A 26,856-nucleotide genomic window follows, 5' to 3' on the forward strand; every position below is an offset into this window, starting at 1 on the left:
AGTGAGGTACTGCTTGCCACAGACCAGTGAGAATATGCCCAGCAGGTATCATGTTATTTATGCCATTTGATATGTTATCACAGGGACAGGATGACTATATGAAGTTGCCAAAAGCTAGTGTCAGCACACAGATACGAAAATCACTTTCTCTACCAAAAAATTATACATTTTATAAATGCATTTTAAAAATACATGTACTTCAGTTTCTTGAAAAAATACAAACCATCAGTTCCAAATAGCAGCTGTAGCTGAAAAACGTTATTTAACAAAAACAAAAACATGATTCTATAAGACTATGTCTACTATTTCATATTTAATTTCATGCTTATATTCATGAGCCCGTCACCCCTGGAATCTGACGTCAAGGGTCTTGCTCTAATTATTGTGAACTGCTACATCTCATAGCGCCCACGAGGGTCGTTTTATTACGGAGGTGATGCTTTGTGCCTACTTTAAAAAGGGAAATCCTTAAGTTTCCCTAAGTTCCGATCTGGCTCTCCAGTTCCCACAGCAAGCCTTCTCAGAAAACTAGCGCGAGATCAGGAAGGACCGGGTCTCGATCCTGCGTCGCCAGATGGTGACTTGCAGCTTGGTCTGGTCCTCCGCCGAGGCCTGCGACTGCCGTCCGGTCCACATCGCCCTACGCGCCACAGGTGACCGTGTCGCCGGTGGCAGGCGCCGAGCCCCGGGGCGGCGCGGGCGGGTCTCCGGCATCCGGGGCCCGCCCCTCGGCCTGGCGCGCGGAGGCGGCGCGCACGCGCGGGGAACATGGCGGCGGCGGAGCCCTCGGTGGCCGCGCTGGCTGGCGGCGGTGTGGGCGCGGGGGCGCCGTCGGGCGGCGTGCCGGTGCTCTTCTGCTTCTCGGTGTTCGCGCGGCCCGCGTCGGTGCCCCACGGCGCGGGCTACGACGTGCTCATCCAGAAGTTCCTGAGCCTGTACGGCGACCAGCTCGACATGCACCGCAAATTCGTGGTGCAGCTCTTCGCCGAGGAGTGGGGCCAGTACGTGGACCTGCCCAAGGGCTTCGCGGTGAGCGAGCGCTGCAAGCTGCGCCTGGTGCCGCTGCAGATCCAGGTGGGTCCCGCCCCCCGGCGAGCGGGGTCACCCTCCCACCCCACGTCCTCCCCCCGCGCCGGCCGCCCACGCCCCCACGCGTGTGGTCCCCAGTGCCCCGCGCCTTTGTGCCGCAGCCGGCTGCGTGGCCCCGCGGTCACCCCTGCTCTTGTTTTCACGGGCGCTGCAGAATCGTGGGCAGTGTGAGCCTTAGGGCTTGTTCCCAGGGAGTTGGGCTAACCAGTTGCAGAAATGCAAACTTCACTGGGGTGGCTCCCTTATCCTTTCGTTTTGGTGACAGTCCTGGTGCCAACCTAGGAAGGGAACTGCAGCCGCCACTTAAATATCCAGCGTGAATACCTGTGAATTCTAGGCTGAGGAAGTTGGACCTAAGGATTGGAGTTTATTAATTATTATATTGCTTAAAAAGCCGGGCTGTAATGCGGGGCAATCGCCTCCTCTTAAAATCTGAGAATTCCCTGGCGAATGCATGGTTTTGAAAGGAAAGGAGATAGGTGTTAACTTTGGCATATATAGTTTTTTTTTCTTCTTCTCTGTGTGCAGAACTGCTAAGTATTTTCTCTGGAAAACAAACTGAAATGTGGCATTTGAGGGTAGAGGGAATTTTCATATCTGAGTGCCATTTTGAGAGGCTTTCCCCCTAGTTTTTATTGTTGTTTTTTTTTTTTTTTTTTTTTATCATCTGTACTCAAAAGACGACTGGATTGTGCTGCCCCTCCCCCAGCATCTATGGCTCCAAAGGGAGTACTTTAACTTGATTAAAGTTGATAAGTTCGGAGGACAGAGTTCATGGGCTACCTGCCAGAGAGGCTGCAGGAGGTGGAGTGATCTGTCCTGCTGCCCAGACGGAGAGCTGCGTTCTGTAGTGTCTAAGATTCTCCGTTTTTATCTCTTTAAGAGTTCTAGCTTTTGCCTCTCTGCAGCCTTCCAAAGGTCCGTTTAGATTACCGCTGCCAAATATCCAATATGTTGGATTCACCTTTGACAAATCCATTAGAAGGCCAGGCTCAAAATACCGAAGAAAGTCTGGAGCTGTGTTGAAGACACAGACTTCTTTGTCAACCATATCCTGGTATCCTTGGGAGGGAGAGGGGCACCTACCTGCGACATGCTTTAGATTTGCTTTTCTGTGTGCTAGGGTAGGAATTTTGTATTTTGATGATTTCAAGATGTGATTCAACTCTTAAAGAGTCTAAATATCAATGTGTGTGTGTGTGTGTGTGTGTGTGTGTGTGTGTGTGTGTGTATGTGTGTGTGTGTGGTATGCATGTGTAAAACAATGCTTGAAGAAAAGCAACGTATAATTTCAGGTCATTCTGGCTTTTGAAATACTTTATGTATAATCGATTTTTTTTGTAATCATGTCTAAAAGAATCACTGTAACAGTAGAAATACTCTTTTCTATCTCAACAAATAGTACTTTTTTCTCGTTAAGTAACCCAAGAATCCTTACACTTATTGGTTATATATATCTGTATTTTGAAATACTTACACTTTCATATTCACATTTTACTAATTGTTACTTTCCCTCAATAAAATAATCATAATAATAGCAATACTCTTTGTATTCATTAACATGATTTTTTGCACTAAGTAAGCCAAGAATTCATATGCTCACCAGTTACATATGTCTATATTTTGAAGTATTTACAGAAACTTTCATAATCTCACTTTAGTAACTGAAATACTTTCAGTCATGTGCCTCTCCCGGCATAGTTGGAAGTAATACGAAAGAATATTTTACATAGCACATGAAATAATGTACATGTATTTATGTGTGGGGATGTATTTTTCAGAAAAGGTAACTTTCTGTCATTGCTACCATATTTCCTGGAACATGTCTGTATAACTCTACTTACTAACATGGGTGATTTCCGTCCCGGAGAGTTCATTCCACATAGAAGTGGCATCTGTGAGTGCATTGCTCTGTAGATGCAGGCCTGGCCTGGATTCGGTTCTTGGTGGAGATGGTAATGCCATCTCTCTGAGGAGCAGAGCGTAGAGGTAGGAAGGTTGGGAGACTGCCCTGGATTCTGACTATCATGGCTGAGCCTGACAAAGCATGAACAAGTCCTCAGTGTGTGTCTGAGCATCTCCAGTAACATGACTGCTTTCTTTTCCTGTTGGATGAAAAGAACATTGAGTAGTCTGGAGAGCAAGCCAGACTTAAGCTTCTGCTGGTTCATTTCTGTCCCTGTTCCCTGCTGTTTTTCCAAGGGACACCTGTCACTTAGTAAGACTCACAGTGGCTTCTAGGGAGGTGGGAGTGGTGGAGGTGGTAGGCCCCTTGCCCTTTGCCCCAGGAGCAGAGAAGGCACATTCTGTGCAGTCCTTTGCTTGTGTTCTGTCCCCGCCTCTCTCCAAATGCAGGCCCTGGAGCCTCTGTGGCCCTGGCTCACAGACTCTCACTCTAGAATGAACTCTTAATTTGCCTCCCTGTTGCTGTGACCTTGTGGAATAGTGGGTGGTTGTGCCACATTGCCCCTGTGGCTGGCAGAGTGGATTTTGAAGACATCTATTGTCAGTCCTATGTATGTAAACTTTTTAGGGACTCCTTCTGTTATACATATACATATACATATACACTGTCAGAGTGACTAAATGTCTGCTGATGTCTCAGGTAGCTGAAGACAGACATAGCTCATGTTTCATTCATGGTTTTGTGTGTCTGGAGTCTGACAGATTTAGAGGTGAATGAAGAGGTCGAGGAGTAGAAGTTTAGGTCTCTTTATGACGCTTGTACTTTTTTCATATGGTGTTTTCCATGTCTGCGCGACAGAGACATGTATTGCTGGAGACTCGGGTAAAGGCAGGCCATTGTCACAGGCCTTGCCCAGGATAGGTAGAGCCCAAGCAGAAGGCAGGAGGAAAGGGATGCAGGCCAGACAAGACAGAAGGCTTTGGCATTTCCAGGGCAGGAAGTGTGAGCTCCCCTAGGCAGGTTATTTTGACCTGTTCCAGGGGTGGATAAGTGGGAGAAGGTTTGGACCCAGTTTTTGTGGTCTAGTAAGTTTTTTATTTTATGAGGATGACGTGCAGACATTTTACTAGAAGAGACAGTCAAGTTCACGATCAGAAAGGAGGAAAGAAGAGAAAAAGGAATATGGTCTGCTTGTGGCTTGCTGGCTGTAAAGTAGAACTTGGGGTTGCTCGACATTTCCTTTAGGGGTGTCACAGGAAAACTCCATGGATAAGCTCAGGCTCAGACTGAGTGGAGATCCTGGCAGGGTGTATGGCAGTATCTGGGGGTATCTGGGGTGCCGAGTGCTTTAGGGGCCACTGAGAAGAGATGCCTAGATCTGGAGTTCAAGGTGTTGTCTCCAGACTCTTGGTTTGATAGACAGAGGGTGTTGTGGGATGATACAATTATGGAGGTATATGGACCACTTACAAAGTCTGAGTATTGCAGAGCAATTCCCAAAACAATGTATCTGTTTGTTCCTCGGGTGTAAATTAGCTGCTACCTATAAATAAACTGTATTTGAGAGAGGGAGCTATGACCTGCATTTGATTTATTTTTTCCTCCTTAGGTTTAGTTAGCCATGGGGAATCTTAATGTAGATTTAAATGTCATTATGCTCTTGGCTCAGCCCAGTTTCACCTTTATCCTTTCATCCCTGAGGCCTCGTAAGAGATTCTTTAGGTCTCAGCTCTCAGGTAGGCACATCTGGTCTTCCTTGGGAGTCAGAGAGCTCAGACTCTGGGTTGCAGGGTTAATGTTATACCAGGGACATCGATGTCCAAGGAAGGTACTCATGCTATAAAAGAAAAAGTGAGATATTCTCTTGCCATCTAAAGGAAAAGACTCAGAATCTGTTTTGCCAAAAAATAAATCATACAGCGATGAGCCCTTCGGTGGTGTCTGGAAATGCGCTCTGCTTTATGAATGGGTTTCTGAATTCTGCAGACTAAATTAGCGCACTGATGTTTCTACAGGGATCTTAATGGTAAATTGTCTTTAACCTCGTTAGCGATTCCCAGCCTGTGCTGACTCTAGTGTTTGTTTTGCTGGATAACACCACAGCTGAAGAAAAATACTGTTTTTCTTACTGTTCAAAAGATAAGGAAATTATATTGGAAGATGTCAGTGGCTTACCTACATTTATGTAATTGCATGCAGGGAAACCGATTTTTTTATTCAGCTTCTAATACCCACAAGCTTCGGTGGGCTGTGTCTAGAAGCCTTGAAGGTCGAGTATGTGGGGTGGGGAATCAGTCTGTTTTAAATGAGTTGATACTTCTGAAGCTATGTAATTGGATCGGAAACACTTAAAACTTAAAAACTGGATGAAAATAAGAGATGAAAAGATAGGACACAAATTTCCCTAGATGTGGTGGGGGAGAAGGTTTCTTGTAGACAAAGAGGCAGAGTCCAGAGTGAAAGTTCTGAGCTGTCCTGTGGTTTGGAGGGGGAGGGTTGGGGGGGAGGGAGGAACCACAAGCAGGCACAAAGAGGAGAACAGGTTAAAAAAAGAAAGGGCTGGGGCTGGAGGGATGGCTCAGTGGTTAAGAGCACTGTCTGCTCTTCCAGAGGTTCTGAGTTCAAATCTTAGCAACCACATGGTAGCTCACAACCTTCTGATGATGGTGACAGTATAGACAGTATTCTCATAAACATACATACACACAACATACGTACATACATACATACATAAAATAAATAAATCTTTAAAAGAAAAAAACAAAAAGAAAGGGCTGGTAACCAAAATGGCTGGATTGTACAGGGAAGAGCCTCTGAAGGAAGAGCAACCTGGACCCTGGACAAGAAAGTTTGGAGAGTAGAAGGCAGGGCATTCTGGCAATGCCTTGGGACTGAGGGATGCTGGGAGAAGCTGGATGCCAGATCCACTTTGATGTGTTAAGTGGGTGCTTCATTCTAAGGGTACCCAGATCCCCTTTGGGTAGATCCTGTTTATCTTAACTGTAATAGGCTACCCATTTTAAAAGGAAAAAAAAAATCACCCATTTTAAAAGTTCCCCACTCCTAAACAGATTTCTTACTCTGGCACAGGGGCTATCATTGGCTCTGCTGACTGAGGAGCTGAAACAACACAGACATTCTTACATTTCCAGAGGCTAGACTGAAGGGCATGGGCAGGGATGGCTCCCTCTAGGAGCTGTGAGGAAGAGTCTTTTCATGCTTCTCTCTACCCCATGTTTGTGGAAGATTGTGGTTTATAGATGCAGTCACTCCATTCTCTGCTTTCATGGTCAAGGCATTCTTGTACATCAGTGAATTAATTAATCTGCTCTGTGCTCCTGGCAGGGGGTGCTTGAAGCCACCCAAGAATGAAACACACACACACACACACACACACACACACACACACACACACACACCAGTTTAATTTTGATATGCCTCGACTAGCTCAATGGTCAGGCACTTCTAAAACTCCCCACAGCCAGCAAACACTCCCCTCTGGCATCCTGACTTAACTCCTCCTAAATCTGAATTTTCTCTTTGCTGCCCTGACTTCTTCTGGGCCGGTCCCTATCTTTGCTGCTTAAGACAATTCTAGGCAGACCTTCTAGGGGCTGCTTTCCTTCTTGAACCTCCATTTCTGCTTTACTCCCTCCCGTTCTTTCCCAGGGTAGTCCTTCCTACACCTTCTTATAGTTGACCCTTCTTCCTCTGGGAACCTACAAGTCCCACCTCTTTTATCCTGCCCAGCCATTGGCCATTGGCTCTTAATTGATCAATCAAAAACCAGTTGGGGACAGGGACCTTTAGTGTTTAGACAGACAGATTCCTGATTTGGGGAGCCGAATTAAGGCAAAGCATTAGAACCAATTCCCAATATCCTTCTATGTATGTCTGTCCATCTCTCTGTATAAGTATCTCCTTCCCATAGGGACGCCAGCCATCTTCGGTTACTTATGGACCTTACTTAGTGGGTGTCTTTATTGTAAGTCAGGTTATCTGCAGTGACTCCAGCTCCATTGAAGGAATTTGAAGTTTGACTTTATAAGGGGGAATGGGACGCTGTTCCGCAGTGTGCTACCATATCCTACTTCTGTTTCAGGAACTGGTAGGAATCATTAACCTAGGCTAGCCATTGTTTTGTTTTCCCCAGTGGCCAGCCAGTGGGCATTTTGTTAAATGATCAGACAGCACATGGCCAGGGAATGGGAATATCAATTTTTTTTTCTGTGAAGAATCTGTAGCTATTCTATTCAGTATGGCATCTCAGGTCAGTGCCACACTGTGGCTGATTTAAGGGAAGTGGGCAAAGTTTTATACTTAAATTCTGTCTCCGAAACTTTCGTTTCAGGAAGTCACTGATTATAATGATCCTTTATATTTAAATGTGTATATTCATGCATATGTATAAATAACTTGTGTTTCTTGTGTCTGTGCTGATCTGCAAATGATACATTTTCTGCTTCTGAAACTATTTAGTCACATCCACTCTTGGTATGGCTGTGCTGGTCAGACTGAAGTTATAACTTGTATATTTTGGGCAGTTGACAATAATCTCTGGGAACTTACAATTTAATTTGAACTAAAATTTGTAAGTCATGATAAAAAATTCCTGAATTATAATCAAATTAAATTGTTATGGCATCTTGTTGGAATCTATGGGATAGACAGGATTAGGCAGATAACAGGATTAGAATTTTTTGTTTGTTTTTCCCATTTTCTCTCGAAGCTTTCTTTTCTAGCTTGTTCAGTCTGACTACAGTCACAAAAAAATCTCCAACTACTCTATCCCAGGGATGCCATTATTTTTACTTTGAGTAAGACTTGCATTTTATAAAAGTTAAAACTTTTAATGCTGCAGTTGCATATATGATACAGATTTTCTGTTCCTCTGCCTCGAGGGCTCCTCTGTTGTTAATGTTGTACTTTATTGTGGTTTATCACTACTGACCACCAGCATGGTGCACTACTATTAACTGAGCTGCACACTGGACTTTCTCTAATTGTTTTATTATTTTTCATTTTTTTAGTATATATGTGTATGCATGTGTGTACAGTTCAGAAGAGGGCATCAGGTCACCTGGATCTGGAGTTATAGGCAATTATGGGCCACTCACTGCATGCTGGCACTAAACCTGGGTCCTCTGGAAGAGCAGTGCAGGCTTTTAACCACCGAGCCATCTCTCCAGCCTCTCTGCACACTGGTTTTTACAAGTTTTCCCCTCCTGTCTTTTCTCTGTTTGGTTTTTCAGGATGACTTTATCCAGGATCCAGTCCAGGATACAGTTAAAACCATTTTCCATGCTTACCTTGGTTCCTCTGTGCTGTGGCATTGTCTTTGGTTTTATTACAAATGACCTTGGCAGCATTGAGAAGCCCCAGTCAGGTGTTTTGGTGGGATGCCCCAAGTTTTCACATGTGGGGTGTTTTTCTTATGGGTAGACTGAGGCTGTGGGACTCTGAAGTACCTACACTGTTTATCAGTGTGAATTATTGATTGCCTGCATAAGAACCCCGTAGCTGATTTGGTTGTCAGCTTTCCCTGTGTCAGGTACTCCCGCCTTCACACTACCCCGGGCAGATGTTGCCAGTTGCAGCCGATTTCAAGGGTACAGGGAAGTGTCTGAGTCTCACATAATCAGGAATCCCACCTCTACAAGAGAAGGAGTCACTATTCACTTTAACATCTTTGTTTACTGAAAAGGGTTCTGGTGGGGGGGGGACTTGAAGGCTGTTTCTCTTCTGCCCTCAGAACATATATATATATATATATATATATATATATATATATATATATATATATATATATATCTCCAGATTTCTGGCTAGGTAAGGATTTATTCTTTTACATTTGGTTACTTAATATTTTGACCATTTTGATCTCGTGGTTCCTGTAAAATAGTATATTATTTGATATATTCTTGTATTTTTTGCCTATTCTTTATGAATACTAGAACTTAATTTTTCTAATTTAGAATAAATTACTACCTCACTCGATGCCGGTGGGTCTGAGTTTGGCTTGCTTTTTCATATTTTAGATCTTTGTTTTTTCCATCTCCCCTGTCAGTTCCTGTTGTCCCTAATTTGTCTGCCCCTAGCACTGTTTCTAGTTGTTGGAAACTCTCTAACTTAACTTTCTGTGAATTTAGAATGCAGACTACCAGTCTGGTGTGGGGCCTACAGGGTTAGGCCATGTAGACTGAGTTAGTATGTGAGAGTTGGGGCTGTGAGCATATGTGAACTAGGAGCCTGTGTGAACTGGGAGCCTGTGTGAACTGGGAGCCTGTGTGAACTGGGAGCCTGTGTGAACAACTGGGAGCCTGTGTGAACTGGGAGCCTGTGTGAACTGGGAGCCTGTGTGAACTGGGCACATTTCAGGGCCTATTAGCTCATTAATAATACTTGTCAGGTTTCCTGTGAAAATTTGCTGCTTAGTGGAATGGCCAGTCTGGCTGAGTTCTATGACTGTAATTTCAAATAGTCGGCCCGTAGGCAAAGTGTTTTTCTATCATTTACTGTAATCACAATAGCACTGTGATACTCACTGTTTAAAATTATGAAAGAAAAACATAGATTTTTTTTAAGCATAGGTAACTAAGACTTAATGGTTACTGGGATTTTAAAATGCAAAATCACAAGTAGTGATTGCTTTCAGAAACAATCTCCTGAATACACAAAATGGTCTTCCCAGCTTCTGTGTGCAGATCACATTCACTTTGAAAATGACTACAGTGCAGGTCTTGGGCAGATACACTGGCTCTGCTGATTAAGGCTCTTGTTGCCAAGCACAATGACCTGTTATCTAATCCCAAAGGCCATGTCTTGGAAGGAGAGACCAGTCTCCCAGGACTTGTCCTCTGATCTCCTAGTATAAATCCTTAAGCTCGAACAGACACGGACACACATACACTAAATAAACAAATGTGAAATAAAAAGGGTATCATTTAAAAACAGAGTGAGGAGACAGCCAGAGCGCAGAGCCCTCATTTTAACCATGTTTTGTTGGTGAAGTTAGAATCTGTAGTGTTAATTGGTAGGTAGGTGGCTCTCACACTCTGGTGCAGTATGCTACGGATTGCCCGTGATGAGAGAGTGCACGTTGTACCCTCAGCTGCAATGGGAGATGAAAGCAGTCGAGGCCCCAAGGAACACAGACAAAAGCCATCCTAGAGCAGGCTGCACTGGGGATAAAAGATTTCTTTCAGTGGCTCCTTTAATCCAGGTAGGAATTGTCTCCTCTGGAGTCCTCCACCTGCAGAGATGGTGAGGCTGCTGCTAGGGCGGAGCTGCTACAGAGGCTACAACCATGTAATTGGGACACAGACTTCTCCAGGATATTATTAATAATTGATACCTGTGGGTGGTTTTAGGGGATGCAAAACAGGGCAACTAGAGGGGGCTTAGTGGGTGACTAGGAAGAGTAATGACACAGGTTTCTTCCGGAACAACCAAGTCCTTTGCAGAGCTTTCTTTAATTTGCAAGTGGAAAATAAAGGGCTCTGGGCTTTTAAGTATCCAGTGAGGTTAAATTTCTGTCCTCAGTGTGAAGTAGTTCACACTGGGCCCAGAATGTTGGCTTATGCTACTTACCTGTTATGCTTTGTGGTATAACTCAGTGTGTAGCTGCAGCAGAAGGATTACCTTGGTGGGCCCTTGCTGAGGGTTCCCCTGAACAATCACAGAGTGCCATAAGCACAGTATAAAGGAAGTTTATTGGGAAAGGGAGGGGTGTGGGGAAGGGTTAGAGGCAGAGAAAGAGGGAAAGACAGGAGGGGGAGAGAGAGGGAGTGTGTGAGTGTGAGAGTGTGTGTGTGAGAGAGAGTGTGTGTGTGTGAGAGAGAGAGAGTGTGTGAGTGTGTGTGTGTGTGAGAGAGTGTGTGTGTGAGTGTGAGAGTGTGTGTGAGTGTGTGTGTGTGTGTGAGAGAGAGAATGTGTGTGTGTGAGTGTGTGTGTGTGAGAGAGTGTGTATGTGTGTGTGTGTGAGAGAGAGTGTGTGTGAGTGTGAGAGTGTGTGTGAGTGTGTGTGAGTGTGTGTGTGTGAGTGTGTGTGTGAGAGAGAGAATGTGTGTGTGTGTGTGAGAGAGAGAGTGTGTATGTGTGTGTGTGTGTGTGTGTGTGTATGTGTGTGTGAGAGAGAGAGAGAGAGAGAGAGAGAGAGTGTGTGTGTGTGTGTGTGTGTAGCCAAGCAGTCTTGCACCTGGCAGCTGCTACACCAGCTGTTGCTGTTGCAGATGTGGATCGTGGGAATGTGACACTCTGTTTTCCTACCAATTCGTTAGTTTCTCCTCTCCTGATGATGTTTTGGGATTCCCTCTTGGTGTGTCCCTTCCCAGCATCCTTCCCTTTCCCCTTTCCCAGTTTGCAGGTGTCATTTACACCACTCCAGAAGTCACCTTGCAAATGACATCTTCAGACTTTTATGTTTTTTTTCCCTTTTTTAAATGAAAGATTTATTTACTTTATGTGAATACACTGTCGCTGTCTTCAGACACACCAGAAGAGGGCATCAGATCCCATTACAGATGGTTGTGAGCCACCATGTGGTTGCTGGGAATTGAATTCAAAACCTTCGGAAGAGCAGACAGTGCTCTTAACCCGTGAGCCATCTCTCCAGCCCTACACTTTATAGTAGTGACTTTGTATTTGCTATGAATCAGCCTGCTTTTAGACTTTGTTTCTATGTTTCAGAGTCTCTGCTACAGATTTTTTTTTCAGTTGTGACTCTCATTACATGAGTCACTTTAAAATTTAATTTCTGTCTGTAATACCATTGTCATATTTACATTTTAATGTAAATATTTTTTTCTGATTTGAAGGTGACATATTCACAATGATATTAAGAAAATACTTTTAAAGCTACCACAAAGGAACATAAAAATATTCAAGTCACATAACTGCCTAACTTTTTAGGAATGTTCTTTGTGTTTATATTTTTATACTGAAATGCTATTCAAGTGTGTTGTTGTAAAAATTAACATCTTATGTTAAGTATTTCTCCTTAGATGAAAGAAATTTTTGAAACATAGATACATATTTTTAATTGACTAAAATGTTTTCTCTCTGAATGCATTAAAACTTGTTTAAGCATTATGTATTGTTGGCCTTTGTGTAATGTTCCCCCCTTTGTACCAAACGCTGTTTGGAGAACTCTTTGTGGAGAGCACCGTCTTTTGGGGGATGGTAATTCAGACCGTTTCTGCAAGTTGTATTAGTTGTTTAAGCTACTGAGGCAAACAATAGGGACATTTTTCTGTTTGCAGTGACATCACTGGAAATAAATGTCAGTGTAATACAGACACCAGATCATTTTTGTCTTCTTTATTTCCAGCTTACAACCCTGGGAAATCTCACGCCTCCGAGCACTGTGTTTTTCTGCTGTGACATGCAGGAAAGGTTCCGTCCAGCCATCAAGTACTTTGGAGACATCATTAGCGTGGGGCAGAGACTGGTATGCTCCTGCATCTGCTTGTTCCATATTGTCTGACGCATTCATATTTGTATTCAACACAATGTGCATTTATATCTCTGCTCAGCACAGCTTTTTCTTACACTTTTGTTTGGTGCTTTTCAGTTGCAGGGAGCTCGGATATTAGGGATTCCAGTTATCATAACAGAACAGTATCCCAAAGGACTTGGCAGCACTGTTCAAGAAATTGACTTAACAGGTGTAAAACTGGTTCTTCCGAAGACCAAGTTTTCTATGGTGTTACCCGAAGTCGAAGCTGCATTAGCTGAGATCCCGGGCGTCCGGAGTGTTGTGTTGTTCGGAGTAGAAGTAAGTTCCCTTTTGGGTTCGGAGTGCACCATTTGTGGGCAAACTCAGCGTTCCCAGAATGCAGTATTGGTTTTAGGATGCTGGTGAATGGTACTGAGGGAAGATGGCCACCGCCTGTTGTGTGTTCTCCACCTGCAGGGCACTGGTTAAATGCTCTGTAGCTGTTAACACCTTGAGTCCTCACAGCAACCCTGTGAGTTACGGACCCTGTGTCCCCTGTACCACAGATAAGAAACTAAGGCATAGAGGTATCATACCCTGCCCGAAGTCAGACAGCCTGTGAGCAGAGCTGTATTTGAATCTCAGCCAGTGTGATCTTTGGCTGCTCTGAGAACTGCCTGTTGCCTGCTTCGGAAGACGTTTTTCCCAAAGGCATTACTTTTATCCATGTGTGTCTGGACTTTATTGGAGGCACATTTTTTGTGCTGTACCCCACCTCATGCATCCCCAAAGTTGTATAGTTCATTGTCCTTCAAATAGGTGTGTGTGTGTATGTGTCCTTATAAAGGGAAAACATATTCATGGGTTCCCAGTGCCAATTTCAGTTGGTTTATTCCATTTTCTTTCATGTATTTTTTTTGAGATATGACCTGTCTGTGTAGCACGGGGCTTACAGTGTAGCCTCGGCTGACATGGAATTTACAGCAATCCTCCTGCCGTCTGCCTCCTGAGTGCAGAAACAGCAGCACCATGCCACCATACTCAGCTTTCTTCTGACTTCTAAACAGCTCTTAGACTGAAATCACAAACATCGTGCACAAAATGACCCACTCAGTGCAATAAAGTAGCTTTCATTTAATATGGTTGTATTCCCATAATAAGGTTTTTATCACAATAGGTTTTTGTAACAGAAAGATTTAGTCTTAACTTCAGTCATCTTTACTTCAGTCATGGTAGCAGGGAGGAACTCTTGTTTGTGTAGCTCTGTATCTTAGTTAGGGTTTTACTGCTGTGAACAGACACCATGACCAATGCAAGTCTTATAAGGACACCATTTAATTGGGGCAGGATTACAGGTTCAGAGATTCAGTCCAGTATCATCAAGGAAGGGACATGGCAGCATCCAGACAGGCATGGAGCAGGAGAAGCTGAGAGCTCTACATCTTCATCTGAAGGCAGCTAGTGGAAGACTGACCTCAGGTGGCTAGGAGGCGGGTCTTATAGCTCACACCCACAGGGACACACCTACTCCAGCAGGGCCACACCTTCTAATTGTGCCACTCCCTCGGCCAAGCGTACACAAGCCATCACACGCTGTCACACAAAAGCACTGGCTTTTGCTTATGCTTTTTACTCATCATAATCTTGGCTTTGTGTCCTCTGCTGAGGCAGTGCTACAAGCCCGTGCCTGCAGTGATGGGATCTGTACAGTACAGTTGTTGGTAATGGACACTGGATAATCCCTGATCTTTAAATGAATAAGCCAAAGCTAGGATTGCTGACTTATGCTTAAAACTATCTGGCTAACTAGAGCCTAAGCTAACTCTGAAAAGGATGATTGGGTTCCCAGTCCTTCCTGTTCTGCCCTGGTGTATTGTAAGCTGTTTTCTTTGTTTGTTTGGTTTGGTTTTCTGGCCTGCATTGTAAATTGCTGTGGCCTGTCTTCACTTCGGTATGACTCACTTGCGCCAGTGCTTTCTCAGCACTGAAGCCTCATCTTCAGACGTAAACCCAAGTGCAAGGGGTCCTACGCCTGAGTGCTGAGAGAGAGCATTCTCAAGGTCATTCAGAGGGCGTAGGTGAAGGTCATTAGACATTCAACAGTATTCTGAGAGTATGTTCAATGTGGCCGTAAGAAACACTGATAAAAGCCAGTCTTTTTTTTTTTTTTTTTTTAACTCTGCTGCCTGTAGAGATGCTGAGGTATGCTTTAGCTCTCACCTGACTCTGGAGAACAAGAGCGATGCTGTTAAACTTCACAGAGGCCCCTCTCACCCCTTTAAGACACACGCAGAGCACCAGCAACCATTTACTGTGTTCTTACACGCGATGCTTTCCTTTTCTCCAAGACACACGTATGTATCCAGCAGACCGCGCTGGAGCTGGTCGGCCGCGGCATTGAGGTTCACATCGTTGCTGATGCCACGTCCTCGAGAAGCATGATGGACAGGATGTTTGCCCTCGAGGTACTTGTTCTGCTTGCGAGTAACGTCTTCATTGGGTTTTCTGAAGAGTAGGAGCCTTGAACATTTAACAGTGCCTTTTAAATCTGAGCTCGGCTCAGCATCACCTCAGCACACACACGGAGAGTATATAAAAATACACATTTAACACGACTGTTCCAGAACATGGTAGGCTTCTCTTGGATTTTCCTGAAAGATTAAATCTCTCTTGGGACCATAGGTAGAAGTTTTCTGTTTGTTTATTTATTGTAATATTTCTATTAATTCCCTGAGAATTTCATGCAATGTCTCTTAGGCATTTCAGCCCCTTCCAACCTCTCCCGATATACAACCCTCACCATCTACGTTTGGGATTACTTTTTTAAGTCCCTTCCCGTCAAGTCGAGTTTTTGCTGCCTGTCTGGTCTCAGGCTTGGGCCCAAGCCCCGCAGTGTTCCTGGTTAGCCTGTCAGGTCTCATATCTTTAAAAGAAACCCACTCACCTTTCTCCCAGTCGCTACTAAATACCAACGGCTCCTCAGCTACACATGGAATTGTGTGTCCACCTTCCACCCTCTGTGCTGGGCTTTTGTCTGTCTGGAGCTTGCAGAGGTCTTGTGTGGTGTTGAAATTGCTGGATTCACAGGGGCATTTTCCCTCGTGTGTCTAGAAAATACTGCTTCCTGCAAACTCGGCGCCACTTTCCACCTAACAGTCTTTCTGTCCTGTTTCCCTCAAAGACCCTGGAGCCCTGGGGTGAAGAGCTTAAAATGATTGTCATGATGGGTAGAAAAGTATTCATATTTTAAATGTCCTCATGCCCATTGAAAACATTTTGGAGGGTGTCTAATAAGTGTCCCCTGCCTCATCTCAGCAAGGCTCTGAAAGCTATCCGTAAGTCCTGAGTTCTTCGGAATCCACTTTCCAAGCTTCCTTATTCACCAATGCTCTCCAGCTGTCAGGTCAGCCTCAGTGGGCAGCTGTCTTCACAACATCTTGATCAGAGTTTTCTCTCCCTCCACACCTCTCAGTTCCACCTCCCCACTTCCCCTCTTCCCCAGACTCGCTGCTCCTTCATTTCCCTTCAGAAAAGAGCAGGTTTCTCAATATCAGCTGAACACAGAATAGCAAGTTACAAAAAGACTAGACACAAACTCTCATGTAAAGGGTGGATGAGGCAATCCAGTAGGGAAAGGGGTCCCAGTCCCCCACTCCCATTGTTAGGACTCCCACAAAAACACCCAACTGCACAGCCAGAACGTATATGCAGAGAACCTAGCTCTGATCCATACAGGCTCCACGGTAGTCCCTTCAGTCTCTGTGAGCCTGCTCAGTTAATTCTGTGGGCCCCGAGATGTTCTAGGAAGGGACAGAAAGCCTGTTCTTTTGCCTGGACACAGAAGAGCCTGTGTAGATGAAAGCATCAAGCTTGAGTGTGGGAAAGTAACCACAGCATGTTAGATAGTGGTGTGCAGTGTCTGCAGCTGAGGTCAGGTGATGGTGAGCAGTGTCTGCAGCTGAGGTCAGGTGACGGTGTGCAGTGTCTGCAGCTGAGGTCAGGTGATGGTGTGCAGTGTCTGCAGCTGAGGTCAGGCGATGGTGAGCAGTCTGCCAGGTTGTAGGCTGCTCCTCTGTGTTGTATCTTTCTAGAGAGATCATTCAGTTTGTCTCTGAAGCTTTTGCAGAAGAGCTTTTTTAAATATATGAACTGAAAGTTAAGGCGAGCTCCCTTTCTTCTCTATTCTCAGAGCAGAACTACTTCAGATAATCCTTATCCATATTGACTGTTAAATTTATTTCACTTGCAAGAAGTATAGTTAGTTATCCAGCATCCGGTGTGTGGCATGGACTTATTGACTGGATATGTTCTTGTGTGTATTTGTTATCCATTGGGCCAAGCCACCTTGAGGTAATAATTGTCCAAAATTGTATAATAAACTGCTGAGGTAACTTGTACCTGCCTGTCTTTTGTCTGCTCTCAGAAGAGTTGTAGAGTAGAAGTAGATCCTCTCTTGAACTTGATGCCCCTATACTGATGCCCCTGTATTGATGGGCAGTTTTACTCAGATATCAAGTGGGTTAGGTACTTCATCACTGACTTACAGTCTTAGATTGAACATCAAGGAACCAACCTTCCATTTTCATTGGCCCAGCTGGAATGACTGAAAGTGTAAGGAAGAATCTTCCAATGCTCCATTTGAATTCTGGTGGAAAGTGGGCTGCAGACTGGATGATCAGGAAGTGCACAGAGCAGCAGAAGCTGTTACTATTGTCTGTCCAGTTTCCTCTCTGTCAGGAGGGTGGGCTCTATGCAAACACCTTGGAGCCTGTCCTAAAGGCTTTGCATTTTCTATACCACACCTTTCTTCTCACACACGTTCTTTGCTCAGTTATTTATAACCCCGATCTTGAGGTAAGTGGCCCTGTACACCCCAGTGTCAACCAGCTTCCAGCATCACTGAAGATCATTAGGGTAGATGGACAAGATTCTGATCCATACAGCAGTAGGAAAAGTCCCCACTGTTGGATTCTCTCCCTGCCCCCTCCTGACCTCCTCCTCTCTGCTTTTCTCTTTGCTACCCCCCCCCCCCCCGCCATCTCTACCTCCTCAAGATATCTGTTGTGGTTCCTGTGGTTCTGGGACAGTTGGCAAAGTCTCTCTGGTAGGAGCAGTCCTGTTAGGGAGCTTTACAGTTTTCCATCCTATAACCCTTGTCTAGTTGTTCTGTAGAGTTCATTATTGCAGAAGATGTGGTGGTTCCGTTTTTTCCAGGGGCAGATTCCCAAACCTCACTCGAGGCCCTTTGCTTCTGCCAATCATTCCCAGACCAGAGAGCTCTAATTGTGAGAAGTCCTCAGGTGCTGTTTTGGAGTCAGAAAAAAAAAAAAGTATTTAAGAACCCTATTTTCTTAATGCGATTAATCATCTATTTTATATTATCGCAAAGCGAACTAATAATAAAATAGTCTGGATAGCTATAATTATATCCGTAGTAGAGATTATTTTAAATAAATAGGTACCCAGTGGCAGTTTCGCCAGTCAAGAGTATTAATATTCCCCATGATCTCCTGTTTTGATTACACTGTACAAGGTAAATTCCAGTGGGGTGCTTCTTTTGCTTTTTGTGTTATAAATAAAACAGTACAGTCCTGAGAAGAATGCACCCCACCCATGGAGGGCTAGTGCCCTAGTTTGGTTTCTATCGCTGTGATAAACACCAGGGCCAAAAGCGACTTGAGGAGGAGAGGGTTTATTTCATCTGAACTCCTATGTCACGGTTGATCACTGAGTGAATTCAGGCTAAGAACTCAAAGCAGAAAACTGAAGCAGAGGCCACCAAGGAATACTGCTGTCTGACCTGCTCGGCTTGCTTTTTACATAATTTAGGATCACCTTATCAGGGTGGTTGCACCACCCGAAGTGGGCTGGCCCTCCAACATCAATCTTTAATCATGAGAATGCCTAGCAGACTAGTGGTCCGTCAGATGGAGGCACTTCCTGAGCTTTTCCTCTTCCCAGAAGACCCAAACTTGAGTGACAATTAGACAAAAACTGATTGGCACAGAAGGCGATATGATTTACATCACTCTCTTGTCTTTGGTCTTTTTACTGTGCTTAGCTTGGTACCCTACCACCTATGGATTATGATTCTGGCTTCCTGTTTCCCTTACTTGTTTCTAGCCCATTAATAATACCGAAAGTACTCAAGATACGGGTGTGGTACAGCTTGTTTTGAAACCTTTCTCTATTCCTGAATTTATTTCTATGGCCGAGAACCGCTGCTGTAGATGAAGACCCTAATTGTTGTGCTGGCCCATTTCTAATGTTCTTAATGTAATCTTCATTTTCAAGCTCACTTCTTATCTTCCTTTCTCTTCTTCTAGCGTCTTGCTCGAACTGGGATCATCGTGACCACTAGTGAGGCTGTCCTCCTGCAGCTGGTGGCTGACAAAGACCACCCGAAGTTCAAAGAAATCCAGAACCTAATTAAGGCGAGTGCCCCGGAGTCTGGTCTGCTTTCCAAAGTATAGGAGACAAGAAAGATCCGGATCCTCCTTCCCTCCAGGGACAGGACTGCTAGACAAGCCCTCGTCTCTGCTAGAACTAATATGTTAAGTCAACAGCAGCTCCTTCTTTGCAGCTTAGTAACACCTAACTGGCTAGACCGTTGGGTGCGTGTGTTTAGTTTCGATGCTGAGGCTTCAGGTGCTGCTTATCTTTGTTTCCTAACGAGCTTTTAGTCATTAAGACAAATTACCATGGAGGTGCCTGTCTTGTCTACACTGTATACTCTATATCTTTCCAAAGTGCATCCTCTGGTGAAGTTTTCTTAAACTGTGCACTTTAATGGGAAAACAAAAAGCGAACAAAATCAGCCCACCTCCCACAATGATTTGACTTTTCTGTTGTGAGTCACCCTTTGTGATGTCAGTGTATGCCCAGTAGTTCCGATTCCCAGGCTGACTGGCCAGTGATTCCTGGATGAGCATTGACAGACAGGACTCTGGATGGTGTATCTAGTCCTCTCAGACTGCTGGACTTACTGAGTGAGGGGCATCAACTTAACCACAGCAAATGATCTTAGACCTTGTGTATCTGTCTTGACTGCAATAATTTCCTTATTCCTGTTGCCATCTTTGTGGATTTTCTTCCTCTGGCTAACGGTCTGTGTTAACTTTTTTCCCCCACTGAATATTTTACTTCCTCCTCGGATATTTCAAAGTTGTCAACAGATGGGAGTGGTTTGCAGTGCTGGATGATTGACAGAAGTATGCCCTAATGTCTTTCCGGTCTTTTTGAGTGCGTCTTTACTCTACACAGGAGTTGGTGGAGAAAGAAACACTAGGTAAAATGTAGTTTAAAATGCCCATATTCCCCTTCAAACATTGTTATGGCTGACATCATCAACAGGACTCTTAGGGGTAATACTGTGGTCATTGTCAACCTGTCAATAAACTTACTTTCATTTCCTACTTTCATTCATAGTCCTCAAAAAAACTTTTCATGTATGTTGTGATATGTGGAACATTACTCTCCTTGTATAAAATTAAAGAGAATATATTATGTGGGAGAAATTGTTTCGGTTCCCATTACTCTATGAATATTAGTGAACAAATCATAATGAGTTTTCAAAGGTAACAAATTTGATATTTATAATCTTAGAGTTCATTGGAACTTACAAAGGAGGAGAATCTTCTGCAGGTCCAGACCATTGGAGTTCCTGCATGGTTTTCCTGTCAGCACTGTAGAAATGTGTTTTCTTATTTGAGCCTTGATAAGGCACCACAGCCTAGTGTTCTTGGTGTGCTCCATTGTTCTCAGCCTCTGGGCAGTGACCACAGGGGTTGCATGTCATATATTTACATTGAATTTCATGACAGTAGCAAAGTCAGGTCACCACAACTTGAGGAACTGTATTAAAGGGTTGCAGCATTAGGAAGGCTGAGAGCTACTGCTTAGAAGATGAGTCTAGAAAGAAGCATCATATAATTATCCATGTTTAAAAATAATTTCTAATAAATGTAATCAAGTGTTTTTCAAACTTTTATTATCTGGAGTGCTTGTTAAGATACTGATTCTAGCTTTTTTCTCCTCCTTCATTAAAAACAAAAGGCATTGCCACTGGCAAAGCAAGGCTCTAATGGAGGAAGATTTCCCTCCCTTGTACCCATGGCTCTTCCACAGCGGAAGCAGCTCTGGGACCCTGGACTAGTATCCTGTAGCTGCACTGACAGAACGCTATAAACGCCCTGTCTCCAAACAACAACTGTTTCATCTCAATTCTGCAGAACTCTGGGGCTTACTGGGCTGAGAGCAAAGTTTGTATTGAAGGATGGGATCTTTACTGGGGCCTGTAGAAGGGATGACTTATATCCTACAGTTCCGTGATTCTTGAATCTGCTCATGTGGGGTTTTTTGTTTGTTTTGGTTTCTTTGTTTGTTTTGTCCCGTTAATTCCATCTTCTCAGGCAACAAGTGTGGGTCCTTAGGTCCCTTCTGACTCCCTTTTTCTGCCTGGCCTGAGATCTCATGTGATTTAAAGTCCCCAGTTAGCATCCATATTCCACCTGCAGCCTTAACACCATTTGGCCATGTATCTCTGTTCCAGGGTCTAGGGATGAAGACATGGGTATCTTCACACAGTCATCAGCTAGTAAGTGTGAGTCGGATTACATTGTATTGGGTACAGGAATATAAACACATGGAAGCTGAGAATAATTGTGAACTCTGCCTTCTCTCTTCTGTTTTGTTAATCATGCCAAGAAGGTGGCAAGGCTTTTACTTTATGATTATAGGAAAACTGATTGATTGTAATACTTTGAAATGGAAGTGTCTGTGACTTTGTAGGATAATGAAATTCTTTTCATTGACATAAATAAAGAACTTCAGAATGTAAGCAAGAAGGGTCCAGTGTATTGATTGAGTCTCAAGGGGACTGGGAACAGCAGAAGGCGCCTTACAGAAATGTTCATCCTCTGTGCAAACTGAATCTAAAGTTAAACTGGTAACTTACTCCAGCCAGGAAACTGATATTTCCTTATGTCCGTTGAAACACACATTTCTTGGCTTAAGTGGGTTAATTTTACTCTTTCAAAATTATTTGGGCAAGTATGACTTTACAGCTGGGGAGAGAGATAAAAGTTCCCAGTCAAATGTTCATTTTGGTTCTATACCTTCTTTAGAGATGCAGTGTTTGGGGCACAGGGATGGCTTTTCTGCACTCACACAGTAAAAGGAGAACCAGTTACCTGACTCCATGTCCCATATGTTTCAATTCATCACTAATACTAGGAGTCGTTACTCAGCCATGCTAGAGGTGATCAGAGGGAAGAGAACAATAAACCCGTGATGAGAATTTTGCTTTCTTTACAGAAACACAGAAATAAGAATATGCTTCCATTCTAATCCCAGGTGTGGGGACATAGGACTGCTTCGCACCGTCTGCAGAAGCTGACTGTGATTTGTCTCCTGCTCTAGCAAAGGCATGGTTTTTGCCAGCTGCAGATAGTTTCTATGGCTGTGTGATGCTTGGAATTCTGAGGACATTTCAGAGGGTACATAAATGCTAGGGTCCCAGTGGGTAGGGTGGGTTATTGATCGGATATTGGTTGTTGTTGGTTATAGTTTGTTAAGTAGTCATGCACAAAGAAGAAACAACAAGAAGTTAGATATACTGACAGTGAAGATCAAACTTGCCCCCAAGGGGTTCGGTGCCCCAATCAACAAGAAGTTGCCTGATGATAATGTCATTTCAACCTCTGACTTTATTCAGGGATCTCTTTCCTCTCCCCTCTATCATCTTTGCTTTCCTACCTAGTGTTAGGGAGTTGAAAGTGTGGAAGAAATAGAGTGGAAAAGATGGAAGAAAGAAGATCCCACGAAGTAGCAAAATGCCAGCTACATAGATAAGCACTGAAAGGCCCACACTTATCCATATAACCTTGTTACATTTTGATGAGCAAAGCCCCTGGATGTGCTTGTCCTCTGATAGTTTGGGGTGTTCTCTTTAATGCTACGTCTGTGCTCTTCTTGATACCTTTCTCTAAAGTACATTCCTACGTGTTTTGAGGGAAAGAAGAGCGGTATGAAGAAGATACTGATGATTTTCATCATCAAATAACTCCAAGTAGAATTCCCCTGGAGTAAAACAATGACTACTGCTTTTGCCCTCACAAAGTACTGCTACGCTGCAGTTGATATGAAAAATCAACCCAGTAATTGCCACAATGCATATCAGTTACATAGAATTGAGATGAATTTTTAAGTGTTTAGAATTGTTTCCTAAAATTCTTACATTCGTGTTGTTTATCCTGTACATGAATTAGTTTTACTTGCTGTCTATGACAGTAAGAATAAGGGGCCATCTTATCAAGAGCACTTAGGTTTAGAACACAGATGTCTCAGCATCTCTGAGAATAGACTTAAATGAACTTGCCACATGTACAAATGTGAGAAATACTGAGTACTCTCTTTTGCTTTCTTGCACATGTATTATCTATCACAGGGCAGAGATTCCAAGAATCACTCGAAAAAAACAAAGTCCAAATTTGAGAGTATTTATTAAGCCTGCTGTAGAGTGCCTAGAGAGAAATCTGCCTCACCGAGGAGCCCTGGCTGCTTTCTGCAGGGAACTTTTTAAGGCAAATATATATATATATACACTCACATACATTCATACATATATATATATGAGGGAAGTAGAGCAAGCAAGCAGTTTGACAGAAGCAAAAAGCATCTGGTAGGTGAGGTGTTTTGACCTCAAGTCTCTTGGACAGAGTTGGATAATTTTCTAAAGAACTTTCCCATAGGAGAGAGTACAAAGAAGGTAGGGGTTTCACTCTGAGATAAACCTTAGATGGCTAAAGCAAGGACAAAATGGAGGAACCTTAGCTCTGTCACAGAGTTTGTGGTATGCATGCTTGTGTGTTTAGATATATGCACATTTTAAGGGGTACCTGTTATTGTGTGTGCAGAAGCTCATGAAGACACAACACTGATCACTGTAGTCTTTCTCTTCTTCAGTCATGCTCTACCTTATTCTTGAAGGCAGAGTCCCCCCCCCCCCATTTATACTTGTAGCTCACTGCATGGGCCATTCTAGGTAGCCAGCTTACTCCTGGGATCCCACTCTGCCTTTCAAGAGGTGAAGTTACCAGCAAGCCACCATGTCCACCCAGAGTTTACTCAGCTCTCAGGACAAGCATTTTACCCACTGAACCATCTCCTCAAACCTAATAATATGTTAAAAGCTTTGTGGTTTTATTTTATAGTGTATACATTGATGAGGGGGACATTAAGTACATCCTGCTTTTATTTGTGAACTATATCTCACAACTGCAAAAACTCAGCATACATTCAGCATTTATACATTGAAAGATTATTTTGACTTACACTGTGTAACTGGCTTGTTAATCCCTACGACAAATATAAATATAGCCTTTTAAAATTTTTACATCCTGATGTATATTCACTTTCTCTCTACTGTCAATTTAGGTTATTAAATACAACTCTTGGGAATGTTTCCTGAGGTCTTTATGTTCTCAACTGTTCTAAAGCAGTTAGATGTGTGGACTCTTCCTTGGTAGTGCTCACCTGATCCAGTGAGATTTTGGTTTTTAAAAGGAGCTGGCTCATCCTGGACTTTCATCTCTGGGAATTAGCCCAGTGAGTCTGCCTGACATTCCCTCCATACCCTCTCCCCAGCCTACCAGATCAATTCCAGATGCCATATCTAGTGTCTCTGCCTAATCTGGACACCCTTGCCTGTGCTACAACCAACCTCTACCGCTCTGCTAAGACACACCCCGACTGTCCTAACCTTCAGGCCCCTTCCATGCCAAAGTTCTACCCCTTCCAAAGCCTACACTTCAGGCTTGGAGCACATATATATCCTGCACAGGAGCTTAGTTCTCTCTGTCCACCTGAATTGATGTCATTCAACCTAAGCCATATCCAGTCTCTAAACCTAAGCCATCCACACATCCTTTCTTGTGCTCCAAGCTCTGTCTGTATCATACACACAACTAAAAAGTTCTCATGCCTGATCTCATTGCAAAAATACAAATAATATGAGAGAGCAAACCAATATCTTCTCTCCAAAACCCGTAGAAAGGTTTGTCAATGAGAACTGCCTAAATAAAGCCCAGGACTCAGAACTTAAAAGAATAACCATAAACTTCATCAGTGAATTTAAGCAGTTTAAAGAAAATACAAAGAGCTCAGAGAAATTAAGGGGAAAGAACTTAGGGAGTGTAAATACCTGAGTGATCCCACGAAACAGAAATATGATGCTAATCAAAATGAAGACAGTCTAGGATTCAGGAAAGAGATAGAAACATTGAAGAACTCAAGCTGAAACGAAAAACCAGCAACCCCAGAAAAAAAAGTCAAAGCAAAGCCTTATAGTTAGAATGAAGTAAGGAGAAGAGAGACTATGCAGACTCATAAATAAAGGGTCCAGACAGTAAGAAAAGAACGTGAGCTTAAGATAATATGGGCAAGAAACATTAAAAAGGTGGGAAACCATGAAAAGGCCAAATTATAAGAATTATAGCATAAGGAGAAAAAATTCTAAGGCAGTGGCATGGATTAGATCTTCAACAATATCATGGAGGGAAAATAGCAGAAAAGAAAGATATATAGATGTAAGAAATACACAGAACATCAAATAGACGTGACCAGAAAACAAAATCCCATAGTCAAAAACACTTAAGTACATGTAGTCAAGAAAGTGTATTAAAAGATGAAAGAGAAAAGAAGTCACAAATAAGGGAAAACCCATCAAAATAAAGGTTTATTTCTCAAAAGAAACACAGACAGAAGGGTTTGGAGCAAAATAAATGCCAACCTGTGGTAATGTATATGGTGAAACCATTCACCATAGTTGAAGAAAAACAAAACTTTTCCATGTTATAAAAAGGCAAAACCACTTCTATTCAACAAACCAAACCTAAAGAAAATACAGGAGTAATATATCAGGCCAGAGAGGAATGAGCGTATCCAGGAGACTGGAAAGAAACATGGAACCAACCATAATTACTAACACAGAGTAGATACACTGAGACCCTGAGAACACAAACAGCAAAACTCAACAACATAATGACCACAATTAACGCACACATTTCAATAATAACTTTAAATGTTAATGGCCTCAATTCTCCAGTCAATAGAAACATAAGCTTACCAAATAGATCAAGGAACAAATTCTATCTGTGTGATCTCTCCAATAAACACAGCTTTAAAGATAGGGCAGTCCCAGAAGACAAAAACACTCCAACCCCAACCAAATAGGAGCAGAAAGTAAGCAAGCATTGTTCTCGATATCTAACAGAAATAGCCTTCAAACTGCAATTAATCAGAAGAGCTAAAGGGGGATATTTCATCCTAGTCAAGGGAACAGATAACCAAGAAGACATTACTATCCTAAGCACATGCCTCAGGTTCTCTTGTACCCGGTTTTATAAAATGTGTTACTGGATTTAAAGACAGGTGGTTTCAGTACTCCACTTCCCAATACGAAGGACAGCTGTACACATGGTGGGGGGATCAGAATTAAATGACATCATAGATCAAATATAGTTAACAGATATTTATAGCATTTCCCACCCTGTCACCAAGGGATTCTACTCAGCAGCATGTATACACAAGCTCCTCTAAAACAGAACTCATTCTGATACGCAAATCTGTGCAAGTTAAAACACTGAAATAACTGCCTTATTCAATGTAATAAAACTTAAAATCAATATCAAACAACTCTAATAAATTCACAAACTCGTGGAAACTGAATAGGTTTTCACTGTATAATGAATGGGCCAATGGGGAAATCAAGAAAGAAATAAAAAGTTTCCTCGAATTGACTGGGAATGATAACCACACAGCAAATCCTGAGACGTACCGGAAGCATTTACCTCTCTTAAGTGTCTACATTCAAAGTCAGAAAGAGCACAACTGAGTGACTTAATAATGCAACTAAAAAATTGGAAACCAATACAAATCCAAGCCCAGTGAACATTAAACCGGAAAGTAATAAAATGGGAAGATATAAAAAAAAAATCAATGAGTCTTAAGTGCATGTTCTACAAGATGATAAGATTGTTTACAAACCTGTGACTTGACTAAGCAAAAGGGAGGACCCAAATGAACAGATTCAGAAATCAACAGAAAACATTCATTAGAAACCAGAGAAATTCAGAACATTTTAAGGGAATAGTATATAAACCCATACTCCATTAAGTTGGACAACCTTAAAAAAAATCAGCCAAATACCAAAACTAAATCAAGAAGAGATTAACAACCTAAACAGCTCAACAAATGATAAGATTGAAATAGTAATAAAATGTCCTCCAAATCCCAGGTCCGATGGACTCACAGCAAAATTAAGACTGTCTAAGAAGATCTACAACCAATCTCTATTAAACTATTCAAAAGCAAAATGAGCAAAACAGAACTCCTTATATGGAGCTACTAGTACTCTAGTACTGAT

At 43.0% G+C, this 26,856-nt stretch overlaps 1 protein-coding gene across 1 annotated transcript; it reads left to right on the plus strand.

The window, feature by feature from the left end:
• Nucleotides 1-758: 758 nt before the first annotated feature.
• Nucleotides 759-21,249, plus strand: ISOC1 (isochorismatase domain containing 1). The gene is made up of 5 exons (XM_080919721.1): nucleotides 759-1,074; nucleotides 12,324-12,443; nucleotides 12,567-12,770; nucleotides 14,780-14,896; nucleotides 18,758-21,249. Exons 1-5 carry the CDS (start codon nucleotides 769-771, stop codon nucleotides 18,902-18,904), a joined length of 894 nt encoding a protein of 297 aa, XP_080775847.1. The 5' UTR covers nucleotides 759-768; the 3' UTR covers nucleotides 18,905-21,249.
• Nucleotides 21,250-26,856: the final 5,607 nt, after the last annotated feature.

The sequence above is a fragment of the Micromys minutus genome, assembly GCF_963924665.1.
Source record: "Micromys minutus genome assembly, chromosome: 8".
Taxonomy (NCBI): Eukaryota; Metazoa; Chordata; class Mammalia; order Rodentia; family Muridae; genus Micromys; species Micromys minutus.

What these genes read in the sequence shown, in the direction of transcription:
- ISOC1 (XM_080919721.1), top strand. Translation starts at nt 769, where the DNA reads ATGGCGGCGGCGGAGCCCTCGGTGGCCGCGCTGGCTGGCGGCGGTGTG. An exon ending in TTGTGTTGTTCGGAGTAGAA is followed by an intron (nt 12,771 to 14,779) that starts GTAAGTTCCCTT and finishes CTTTTCTCCAAG; the next exon opens with ACACACGTATGTATCCAGCA. An exon ending in ACAGGATGTTTGCCCTCGAG is followed by an intron (nt 14,897 to 18,757) that starts GTACTTGTTCTG and finishes CTCTTCTTCTAG; the next exon opens with CGTCTTGCTCGAACTGGGAT.